The sequence below is a fragment of the Geospiza fortis genome, unplaced genomic scaffold (genome assembly GCF_000277835.1).
Source record: "Geospiza fortis unplaced genomic scaffold, GeoFor_1.0 scaffold157, whole genome shotgun sequence".
NCBI classification, from domain to species: domain Eukaryota; kingdom Metazoa; phylum Chordata; class Aves; order Passeriformes; family Thraupidae; genus Geospiza; species Geospiza fortis.
The window spans coordinates 7844383-7856828 of NW_005054314.1; the positions used below are offsets into that span (position 1 = coordinate 7844383).

Below are 12446 nucleotides of genomic sequence, written 5' to 3' on the forward strand. Positions count from 1 at the left end.
GGGGCCCGGGGGTGCTGGGGAAGGGCTTGGAACGAGCCGTTCTGTGCTCCGGGGGTGCGGGGAGCGGCCCCGGGCAGGGCAGGGCAGGTCGCGCTTTCCCCGGTCCCGCAGTGTGCCCGGGCTAGGCTGGGCTGGGCTGTTCCGTTCCAATGCCAGCGCGATGCTAATCCCGATCGGGAGCACCGCGACGAATTTAAGGCGACCTCTGCTCCCAGCGAGCGTCATAAAAAGTTGGCACAGGATGAGGCAGCCTTTGGGAAGGTCCCTTGCCTCACTGCTGAGAGTGAGGGATACTGAGGGTAGGAAGGTTGGATTTGTTCTGCAGAAGCTGGCAAAGTGCAGTCTCAGGTAGAACAGTGCAAGGTGGTGACCTAAAACACTCTGGGGGGTGTCAGGTATGGTCTCATTTAGCAGCTGCCAGGAGCTGCCCTTTATCAGCTCAGTGGTTCTCTTCTGCACGCTGGGAACTTTCAGTTTTATAGCAACCTGCACTGAGTTCCTGCTTAACCTCAAACCCCGAGAAGCAATGCTGCTTTTTATTTGTTCTGAACTTCTCTCTTTCTGTTTTTTTCCCCTGTGTTGTTTTTTGATTTTGTTTGGTTTTGGTGTTTTGCTTTTTTTTTTTTCAGGAAGCAGTGAGTAATCAGTATCTGTTTATTCTTTATAAACACTTGTGATTCCCACCATAATTACCCTGAGTTATAAAAAAGCTTTAAGTGCTTTAATTTAAGAGTTTTTATGTGTATCTTATGCTTGCTACCTGTGTCTTGGGCTGAGGTGCAGTACTTCTTGTGGCAGCATCATTTGCTCTTTGCCCCAAGCTCATTTTTTGATTTTTAAGAAGCTCACGTTCTCTTCCGTGTAAGATGTAAAATACATCACTTGAAGGCATACTTTGGAGCCAGTTTACCACTGTTCACCAGCACAGCGGTTTTTCTACAAGGAATTCAAGATTATGAGATATACTTTAGATTAATATTTCCATTTAAAAAAAAACTTTTAAATATTATTCATAGGAGGAACTTTACAGAGATCCTGGAAAAACAACAAAATGTGCGGTTTGCAATTAGTAGGAGGAAGCTGAACGTGTGGTTTGATTTGTTTATGTGATGAGGCTGTGATTCTTCTGGGGTCCAAAGTATTTTCACACAATCTGGTGCCACGTGAAGATTTGTACCTTTACAGGGAATGGTTTTTTACTTTACACGCCAGTATGTGCAAATCTGATCGACTGCTGAGAGGCTCCTTGACTCTGGTAACTTTTGCTCACATTTTAGAATTGCAATGCTTGATGCAAATGAGACTTGGCAATGGTTACAGTATTGTAGTGCAAAGCCATGATAAAATACACACTGAGTGCATGCATTAACTCCTGTCTTAGTCATACCAAAACTCTTTGAAAAAATTGGTATTGATTGAGCAAGTGCATTTTTGTTTGTTTTTGTTTGGGGGTTGTGTTTGTTTGTTTGTTTTGGTTTCTGTGTTTTGGGTTTTTCTGGTTTTGTTTGATTTTGTTTCGGTTTTGTTTTTGGTTGGGTTTTGTTTGGTTTTATTATTTGTTTATTCTTGTTTGTGTTTTTATTTGTTATTAAATCTCCCTCCCCTTGCCCCCCCCTTCTCCCCAGTGAAATTTGGGGGTGGAAGAGGAGGACTCAGAGAAGTGCAATCCAATGAAAAGTGTGGAGGGGCTTTTTTTTCTCACAGAAAGAAGCTTAGATTTTCCTGGTGTAACATTGCCCTTCATGTACAACAGTGGCTTTGTTACAACTGAGACTGCCAGCAAATGCCAGGTGACAAAAGATTATAGGAAGACACACTAACAGTTTTTTATTTTTCCTTTTCCCTCAAATAGAAATCAAGAATGCTTAAACTGGATTTATCATTCATCCTGCAACGAGCCTGAAACGCCTCTCCACAGAGCTTTATGTCTGAGGTACTGTTTGTTTCTTTTAGCCAACAGTAGTGAGTAAAGCCTTGTCAGAATCTATGGGAGGTGGGAAGGACATGGTTATTAACTTTTTATGAGCTGACTGTGACCCCTCAGGACCTGTGCAAGTTGCTTGGATCACCTAGGAGTGAGTTAGTGAGTGTGGGCACAGCACCCTGCAGCCCTGGCTCCTCTTCTTACACCTTTGCTGTGCTCACCATCAAAGGGTCACTTGTGTTCAAATAAACTGTGAAGGATCCCTGCCTTGATTAATCCATGCCTCTGCACGTGGTTGCAGGAGGGAAATCCAAGTTTAACACTCTGCAGCTTTTGATTATGGCAGGATATGTGTCACATTCATACACTGGGGATCTGGATATCTGCTGGAGTCTTGGCTTTGAGTTCCTGTGGGCTGTGCAGCTGCACCTTGTCACAGTGTTATTGCATCAGCTGTGCATCTCTTCCATGAGCTAATGCCCTTTGGAAATATTAATGATCCATTCAGGATCTTGGATTTATGGAATTGAAGGTGTTTGATGTTTGGTCACTAATATTGCTCTGCTGTAAAATTTGGAGTATGAGTGCCTGTAGTAGGAGGCTTCTGTAGGTGAATTGCCCAAATACCTCATGCAGAACACTTCATTTTCACTGTAGTTTCCTAAGAAATATTGCTTATGTGTTTTTCATCCCTGAAAAAAAGATAATCTTTAAATCAATAAACCAATTTCAGCCTAATTTGACAGAGGTAGAGGTTTAAAAAATATTATCTGAAAGGTTTTGAGGAGTTTTTTTTATTTCCTAGAAACAACTTTTTGTGTCAAAAGGCATGAAGGGCTTTCTAGTATTGGCACTGAAGGAGCAGCCAGCAAGAATTGCACTCCTTGTGTGCTTGGGAGCTGAATTTATAGGCAAAGAGCTTGGAAGGGAGCAAACTCCCTCAGTTCTGTTGTTCACATGGAGCCTGGATGCTGGACTGCACAGTTCCTGCTGTGCTGCTGAAATCTGCCTTCCCTTGTGGGGTTTCACAGCCACCCAGACTGTTGCAGTTTTATTTTTCTTGCAGGTAAGTGGTAGGACAGAAAGTGGTGTGAAAACTTTGAGAGGCACTGAGAAGTCCAAGTAGGTCATTCACTGCTGAAGGATACGAGGGATGAGGTCTCCTATTTAACTTTTTCTGCTCTTTCTTGGCACGCATTCTGAAAGCCTGGCACTTCTCCATCCCTTTGGCACTTGCCTAAAACAATGGCAAGTAAGCTGAGCTGTTGTGGGATAGTAACAGAGTCTTGATTAAATTGCTGAGAGCCCCTTTCTCTTCCCTGCTGGGGCTGGTGGGTAAGCTGCACATGTGAATTAACTCCTTTGCATGGGTGAGGATGGTGTGATATATTTAGAACTGCCCTGTCCACCCAGTTCTTTGTTGAAAGTTCCTGCCTGACTTCATGTTTCAGGCAGACAGAGTGAGTTGTCTCTGATCTAGTTTTTGTTACTGAAAGATGAGCAATTAAGTTGTTTCAATTTCTTAATTTCTGCCTGCCCCTGGTAAAGCAGGATCTGGTTCTCCAAAACAGCGAGGGCTTGATGAAAGTGATGGCTGAGCAGAATGACACAGCTCAGTACAGCAGATTTCAGCTGAATTAGAGTTTTCTGCTCAGTTTTGGCCAAAATGGGGCCCTATCTAAACCGTAAAGAGAAGGAAGGAAGAGCTGACAAACTCAGTGAGAGTGAGTTTATCAAAGAGCAATATCAGAGCTAAAATCCACCTCACAAAGAGCATCTGATGTTAGCAGAGCAAAGGCAGAGGCGTGTCCCGCTAAGAAGTTCTGCAAAAGGGGTTTTAGAAGTGTAGGAAGTATAAAAAGCATAAATCTAGAAAACTGCAAAAGGATCCGGGTTCCTGTTTTCTCTGTGTTTTCTGTCACTGTATTCTCCCTTCTCTCAGCAGACAGGGAACTTCCCTTCAGGAGTGTTCAGGGAAGATCTAGAAGTTGTTTCTCTACCACAAATCTTTATGCAACATGAAGTTGCTCTGTGTGTGTGTTCCAAGAAGTGAATTTCCCCAGCGAATGTTCGTCTGGAGAGCAAACTGTCCGTGTTAATGATACCAGAAAATGCTTAATTAGGTCAGAACAGGAGCAGCTCTTCAGGTGATGTCTTGACATGTTGGAATCTTGCACATTCCAGAGGAAGTGCCAGGTGTGCAGGCAGTGAAGTCAGACTTTGCAGCATCTTCTGAGAAGGGAACTAACCCAAACAGGGAATGCCAGTTTTCAAATTCAAAGTCATTGATGGACAAGATAGAAATAACTCTTACCTAAGTGTTTTTGCACAACACTTCTGCGTGGGGTGATTTGGTGTGGTTTTTTTTCTTTTTTTTTCCTTTTTTTTTCTTTTTTTTTTTTCTGGTTGTTTTTTTTAAAAAATGATTATTTAGTTTGAAAATTCTTCCAATTCTGCATTAACTGCTAGAACCTCAACTGTAATAAAAGTCCTTTCTCTGCAAGGACTAAGAAAGCCAGATTACCTCTCACTACTTTGGATTTTCTGTTCACTTGTTTCTTTAGCTGCACAACCTTTCAACTTGGCTTTGAAGCTTGTGCCCAGCTTTCTGTTTCTAAATAGTTTTTTGTTTTTGTTTTTTTTTTTGATGTATTGACGTGTTAATCTGTATTTTTCTTTCTTTCAGTTCTTGTTACTTGTCATATGTGGAGTTTTTCTCTCTAAAGTTTCCACAAAAAAAATTTTGAAGGTCACCAAAAAAATCCCAAACAAACCCTAAACCAATTTTCCTACTCTTGGTAATATTTGTTAGTAATTTTGTTTTAGGAATATGGGGTTTTTTTTCAATGTATATTTATATTTAGATAGCATGCAGTGCCAACTTCAAGGGTGCTTAAGAAATAGGAATTTTCCATGCAAATTTGAGCCCAGGCTTTTTTACTATCTTATGAGAGTTTTATTGTAGGCAAATTGTTTACTAAAAAAATAATTAGAGATTTCATACATTATAAGTTATTAAGTATATGGATTTAATAGAACAGACCTGATGGAGGGAATACTAGTTTGCTTGGTTGTGACTTAAATTAAAAACCTCTTTGTCTTCCATGTATCAATCTTTAACCAAACTACTCTTGCTCAAAACATAATTTTCTGCAGTCAAGAAGAAAATGCTTTACTTTTTGATTAATTAATCTAAATTTTGTGTTTCAATACAAGGAATGTGTATCCTGGTGTGTGTTTGTTTTTCTGTATTGCAAATGCCACACACGATTCCTTTCAGCTCAGGCAACCTCCTTTAAAGGGGCCCTTCAGAGAATCATACTTAAAAGCCTACAAGCTCTTTAGCTGTGTTTGTGTAGTTAATACTTTCTTTGCCCAATGCCTTGGCAGGTTTGCCCGGAGTAATTTCCCCTTGCAAATGTTGCTCTTCTAAAATCCGAGTTTTACTAAGGTAATTCAAGGTATTAGTGCCCTGAAAAGAGCATTCATGTTTCAGGCTTTTTTTTTGTTACTTTATTACCGATTTCCAAATGGAAATCTGTAATAGCCTTAAGTAAAACACCGACAAAGTAATCTTTGAGTAACACAGTTTCATTAGACATTTTGAATCAGATTGTGTTAGCTGCTGATGGTGGCTTTGGAGTTTATCCCTTTGGGAAGCTGTGCTGCCTGAGGGTGCTGCTGTGATGTCCCTCCAGCCATGTGCAGGCTGGGCTGCAGTTTGGGGATACCCTGTCACTCTGTGCAGAGATCTGGACACAAGTGCACAGAGATTTAAGAGATGTAAGTCCCTGTTTGGGTTTTCAAGAGAGATCTGTTTACAAGTGTTTGCAATTTGTTTATTTTAGAAACCAGGGGTTGGGCATATAAAAGTTTTTGTGTATCATCTGGTTTTTGTTGCTGGCTTAGCTCTGCCATCTCTGTGATGTCACTTGTTACTGACTGGTCAAAATGAATTGTCTGTTGCACAGATAGTTCATTTTGGGGAAAAAAACCTTTGCTCTGGAAGCAGTGGTGTAGGTCAGCACTCAGGTTTCTGGCACAGCATGTTCTGGTACTTCAGGGGTTTGCTGTAAGTGCAGGAATGGCCTTTAAAGCCTGCCCTGTGTCCAGCCAGGCTGTGGCAGCAGTAGCAGCACAAGGTGCTGGTTTCTTCCCACCACATGTGGTTTCCATAGTGTCTGTGTACATATATTGATGTTTCCTCAAGCACTGTGTGTTGTAGTGACCAGTCAATGTCACTCCAGTTGCAGCTTTGTGCAAAGCTTCAGGTAGCCTGTTTTCACTTAGCTCAGAACGATTGTGTGCTCCCAGTGAGAAGGTGGATGCAGGTAGAGACTTTGTCTAAAAGGACACAGCTGAGGCTTAAATGGGAATGAATTGTTGATTTGTTTGGATGGTCTTGAAGTTCTGCATTCCCTTTGCTACTCTGATGGTGCTGGAGCTGAGATCTTTCTGGAATATGCAATCAAAATAGTTTAGGTTGGAAGAAACCTTTGAAAGTCATCTGGGTCAACCACCCTGCAGTCGGCAGGGACATCTTCAATGAGATCAGCTTGCTCAGGGCCCCATCCAGCCTGGCCTTCAATGTTTCCAGGGATGGGGCAGCCACAGTTTCTCTGGGCAGCCTGTGCCAGTGTTTCACCACATTCTCTGTAAATAACTTCTACCTTATATCTAATCTAAATCAATCTTTTCCTAGTTTAAAGACATTGCCCCCTGTTCTATCGTAACAGGCCCTGCTAAAAAGTTCTTCCCACTATTCTCTTCTGTTTGAAGCAGGGTATTTTCTGCTGGTTGCAAGTTGAGGATTCCTGATAGTACCTCAAAGGCATTTGGGTGAGAAGGCAGATGCAAGTTCCTTCTTGTTCAGGCTAGCAGTGGAAGCTCCAGCACACAAGAAATGTACAACAAATGACTGCTTGTAGTTAGTTCCTTGCTATTTTCAAACTTCTTGCTGTTCATGTGATTAAATTTTAAAATTAATTGTGTTTTAGACTGAATTAGTTTGATTGTCAAACCTACCTTGCACATATTGGGAAAGGGATATGGAAAACCTCGAAGTGTCAAGTATCAACTGAGTAACAATTCCCCAGGAAAGCTGTTTGACTGCTGATCTTTTAGGACATGTATTTTTCTCATGCTCATTTTTTAGAGGACACCAAATAACTCAAGCCTATTAAATCCTGCTTGTTCTGTCAGTGATTAGTGAGTGTAATCTGTTCTTGGCTTCTTTAGAAAAATTCTTTATGGATTCTAATCTGGGTTACTATGGCTAGTTAGATTTCAAAGAACAGCTTTTCTTGAGTGTGCTGCTTTCTGAACGTTTTATCTGGTGTGCTGTAAATAATATAGATTATTCAGGACTGATTGATCTGAGTGTAGTGAATTATTATTGTAAACAGTAGCAGTGCAGCCCAGAAATGAATATCTTGATTTTATTTATAACTTTTGGACCTTTCTTTGTGGTGAACTGTTTAGATAGCAGACTGTGTAGGCAAGTGTGAGTATGTGTGTGTACAGAGGTGGATGTGTGAACCTACAAACGACAGAGTATCTTATTACTGGGTCACAATCCCTTTCCACTTGCAGGTGCCTCTAAGGACTTGTCCTTTTGCCTGTGGGAAACACTCTGGCAGTAAGGCAAGACTGTGGGAATTTGGCTAATTTGTACTTACATGGTTGGAATGCAGCCAATTGTCACTTAGCTCTCCACTCATGGCATCTCCATTTCACTATTGTCTTTCTAGCCCCGAGCTCTTCAGAGTGGCTTGAGACACTGAATGTGATAAGAAATCCTCAGCTATATTAAAAACACTTGCTAAAGCTTATCTTTACAGCGCCCACCACTGAGTGTGCCTTGCCTAACTCCCCTCTTCTTGCTTTGAGCAGGACTTTGTTTCTGGGTGAAGAATGCAGACTATAAAGTGCGTGGTGGTCGGAGATGGCGCGGTGGGAAAAACTTGTCTCCTCATCAGCTACACCACCAACGCCTTCCCAGAAGAGTACATCCCCACTGTGTTTGACAACTACAGTGCCCAGATGACTGTGGATGGCCGGACAGTCAGCCTGAACCTCTGGGACACTGCGGGGCAGGAGGAGTACGACCGCCTGCGCACGCTCTCCTACCCCCAGACCAACGTCTTCATCATCTGCTTCTCCATCGGCAGCCCCTCCTCCTACGCCAACGTCAGGCACAAATGGCACCCTGAGGTTTCTCACCACTGTCCAAACGTCCCCATCCTTCTGGTGGGCACCAAGAGAGACTTGAGAAGTGACCTGGAAACGGTTAAAAAGTTGAAAGAGCAGAGCTTGGCTCCCACTACCCCGCAGCAGGGGACTTCACTGGCCAAACAAATTGGAGCAGTCAAATATTTGGAGTGCTCGGCGTTGAATCAGGAGGGTGTTCGGGAGGTGTTTGCTGAAGCTGTCCGTGCAGTTCTGTATCCTGTGACAAAGAAGAACACAAAAAAATGTGTCCTGTTGTAGTTGCCTTGTGTGATGGATGTTGGAAGTTGACTAGAATCTTGGAGGGCTTTTTAACGAGTTAAATTGAAGATTTGCATCTTGCACTAACAGCTCTAAGCAGAAATGGTTTATACAATAAATATTCTTGCAGTCTTACTGCTTCAGGGAAACTGAAACGGAACAGTTTTTTTTTTTTTTCCCCAACTGAGAGGTCAAATACCTACTCTATTTCTAAAGTTCCAGTCTCCAGCTTCTCCAGGGATCACTTGATTATTTTAGTGGAGGAAAATAAAAGAGGAGACCTCTTTGGAGCCACTTCTTTACTAGATAGCCATCAGTTACTAGATTTGCTGAAAAGCACAAATCCCGATAACTTTGCTTTAAGTGTAGCTGCTGCTTTTCCCATCCTTCATTTACTGATTGAATTTGTTTTACAAACAGAAGTCTGGCTATCCAGTTGTTTTATCAATTTCAAGCTTGAAAACAATTTGTTTACTTGCAAAAATGCCTGAACTGAGATTCACCTTGTAGTGAACTGTGATTGATTGTATGAAGAGTTAGCATTAGGCATGGTTAATGCAATGAGCAAGACCAAGGGAATACCTGCAATGATTTATTAATAGAAGCAGGAGCTGATTTCTCCTTATGTAAGGAACTTAGAATAATGATGACTCACTCAAATGAGTGATTTTCATGGTTTTGAGGTGGAGAAGTGGAAGAATAGTTTAGATTGAAGTCTTCCATAATCTTCTAAACTGAGATTTTATTTCACTGTCCAAAGAGACTTTGCACCCTGAGAATAAAGTTTTAACAATTACCTTCTCAGGCTGACTGAGGTATTTGGGATGACACTTCTCAAAATGAGATTTTCAGTGTAATCCCTTTGATGAATCCCAGAGACTTGACAGCAGCCTGTTCGCTCTTGAGGAATTAATTGCTTCAATTCCTAACATTCTCGGGGCCACCATCTGAGATTTTTATGGCAAATTCCTTCGTTGTTTTTCTGTGAGAAGGCTGACAGAAAATTTGGAGGTTCTGTTTACAGGAACCCCTGCTTCTTCCTATTTTCAGTTCAGTCTGTAATGGTTAGCCAGTCACTGGATAGGAGGATTACCTGGGTGGTTATTTCCTCTCCTGGATGCTCAGTTCTTATGAACTCTTTTTAACTGAACTTCTATTTACATACTTTTTAACCTTCTTTAGCAGCTCTAGTAAGTGGCAGCTGGCTTTTATTTTCAGGATGTGCACTGTTCTTTATGTGTGGTTCCGGGACCAGCTGAGGAGTGAGCGCATGAGCCCTTCCTTAGACTCAACCTTCCAGCTCCGTGGTATGAAAGCAGCATGCTTCAAAGATACTTTGTGTGAAACCACTGGTGCTGGACTGGGCTTTGTTGTCTGAAGTTGACAGTGCTGTCTTTGTCTGGCTGCAGCCTCAATTGGTCATTCAGAACTTGCTTTTTTCTTGTGATTCCCACACATGCGAAACTGCACTGGTGTATACCCTGGTCAGGGAAAAAAAAAAAAAGTGCCTCATTTTAGCAAGATAACAGAAAATACATCAACAAGGTTATTAGGGATCTTGTGTTAATTTGACCTTGCTTTATCTGATGCTGGCAAAAATACCAGGTGGATAGAAACGTTTGCATTTGTGCCCTAATTCCACTATTTGGATAGAAATGTTGGTATTTGGGCTCTAATTCCACTATTTGGATAGAAATGTTGGTATTTGTGCCCCAATTCCACTATTTGAAGAGGATGTGCCTTTCTTCAGCTGGTGTAACTGATGCTGATGCTAACTGCAGTTTTTTTAATCTGACACACGCTCATTTTAGTGCTGCTTTAGCCAATTGCAACCCACAGATTATAAATTGCAGTTAAGCCAAATACTGGTGTCTGTGGTCAGTGAACTGACACAGAGTTCCAAACTGAGCACAGGCAGTACCAAAACACCCTTTCTGCAGGATGTTTGCAGAAGCCTACACACTCTGCACATTTTTCTTCACCAAGTGCCATTGCCTGGAGTGTCTCTGTGTCCCTTGCACTTGCAGAGGAAGTGCTGTTCCAGATGTGGTTCCTGCCCTGAAGGCTGTGAGGGTGTAGAGAATTCACTGAGATAACCTCTACTCACCACCTTCTGCCTTTGCTTTAGCTGTAGGCCTGTAGTGTGGGCTGGGCTTGCAGGCAGCAATTAACTCTGTGCCTTGTAATTCAAGATTATTTTCTGTAGGTAAATTTCAGTAACTGAGTAAATAGACTTTATCATGTTTAAAATGTATTTATTTAAGCCAGTGCACGTGGTTTGTTTTAATGCTGGTCAGACCTAAATCAACTGTCTAGTGACCCCGGTGCAAGCCCATAACCTTTGCTTTATTCAGAAATGTAGTTTTAAAAGTCTGTGATATGTTTGAACTAGTCTTAAGAGGTGCCTGAAATTAAAAGTCTACCTTTTTTTTTTTTGGCTACATAATATTTGCAGTTTTGTACTGAAGCTACTACTGTTTTTAAAAGTTTTTACTTTTTTACATACTGAAATCTTTTAATCCTGTGCCTTTTTGTGGTTATTCCTAACTGAATTACACACCTTTTGTGGAGAAGAAATCTTGTGAGCAAGTATTATTGCACAACCCCTCCATTTCTGTAGGCTCAAGCAGCCATCCTGGAGTGAACTGGAAGAGAGTGTAGCGAGATAAAATTCAACTACTTAATCAATTTATTTGATTTGGTTACACTGTTGATTACATTATACCAGAACACCTTATCCCCACTTAGATTACTTAGCAAATGGATTGCACAACAGTGCTGAGGAGAATAACATGATAGTGATAAAAATGAGCAGAGGGAACTTTGAACCATCAAAGACTTTTTACTCACTTTGGAGAACCTGGTTATTTAAATGCTTTGTATTTCTGTCACCCTCTGATGGCAGTAAAAGTCCTGACTAGTAGCTGGTTTCCTCCAGCCTCTGCTTTCCATGAGGGTGAGCTTCAGGACAAATCCAGAGAGATTTTCCTTTCAGTGGGCATTCTCCTTTCTTGATCCTCCTTCCTTTTATTCCCCCCCCAGAATCCTTGGTCCTTCTTTTGTAAGTAACCCAGTGCTTCAGTTTACAATCAGTTCTGTTTCTTCCATGCTTTATTTTTCTTCTGTGGGCAGTTGAAAAATACAGACTTCACATAATCTTGTGGCTGGATTTTGTCTTGTTTTGGGATGCCAGAAAACTCAGTGTGGGTTTTCTGAAGGGTTCAAGGTCCTTTGGTTTGTCACTGAATGGAGATGCAATGTGTATATCTTAATTCACAGAAGAGACTCACTGTGAAGACACAGATTTTAACCTTTGCTTCGTAAATGATTTCTGAACTACTTTGGTTTTATTTTTTAAATACAGCTGAAGCTGAGCAGTTCAGGAATTGTGTGTCCAAAGGATATCCATGAGCTGTGCTTAGATTTGGAAGTGTTTTCTTCAGTTTACAGCTGTAGCTATTTCGATGAAATTTAAAGTAGAAGAACCTCCCTGTGCTTTGTCTCCAGGTGCTAAACCTCACTCTGTAGAAACCTTGGTGCTGCTTGGGCTGACCCAAGAAGTGGATGGATCTCAGAGGGGTCCCAAACCCCAGAGTGGGCAGCAAGGACCACCCATCAGTAGTGGGAGCCCAAGACTCTGAAGTGTGGTACTGATACATACACTGGCAACTTGATTTTATGCTATAAAATAATTTGTATTACATCTAACAGTTTTAAAGGATTTTTTTTCCTCCTTTTTTATTTTATAAATTATGCATAATGACATTGTAATAAACCTTTCCTCACCTCTCTGGCTGTCGCATTAACTCGCCCTGCTGTTTGTACCGCCCCTGTGCTGAAGGCAGCTCTTTCCTGTGGAAAGCCAGGCCCGGTTCTTTGAGGCAATAAAAGGAATTTTTGGCAAGGCCGGAGCGTTTGCGCTTCCTTGTGCGCCGCGGGGCGGGGCCGCGCGGGGGCGCTGTGGGCGGGCGCCGCTCCCGGGGCCGCTCCCGCCGCCGTTTCCGCTCTCTCTCTGTGGCTCCCCCGCGGGGGG

The 12446-nt window shown here is 42.0% G+C and overlaps 2 protein-coding genes across 2 annotated transcripts in view; both read left to right on the forward strand.

The window, feature by feature from the left end:
- Positions 1 to 1604: 1604 nt before the first annotated feature.
- On the forward strand, positions 1605 to 8568 carry LOC102033370 (rho-related GTP-binding protein RhoG-like). Its single transcript, XM_031056125.1, has 2 exons — positions 1605 to 1933; positions 7817 to 8568. The coding sequence occupies exon 2, from the start codon at positions 7838 to 7840 to the stop codon at positions 8411 to 8413; it is 576 nt and encodes a 191-aa protein (XP_030911985.1). The 5' UTR covers positions 1605 to 1933; positions 7817 to 7837; the 3' UTR covers positions 8414 to 8568.
- A 1064-nt stretch (positions 8569 to 9632) lies between these two features.
- TAF1 (TATA-box binding protein associated factor 1) overlaps positions 9633 to 12446 on the forward strand; it is a 32472-nt gene continuing 29658 nt past the window's right edge. Inside the window, exon 1 of the mRNA XM_031056114.1 lies at positions 9633 to 9720. Coding sequence (XP_030911974.1) covers positions 9633 to 9720 — 88 coding nt within the window. The remainder of the gene's footprint in view (positions 9721 to 12446) is intronic.

Bases quoted from the DNA above. Each gene is read 5' to 3' on its own strand.
- LOC102033370 (XM_031056125.1), top strand. From the start codon at position 7,838: ATGCAGACTATAAAGTGCGTGGTGGTCGGAGATGGCGCGGTGGGAAAA.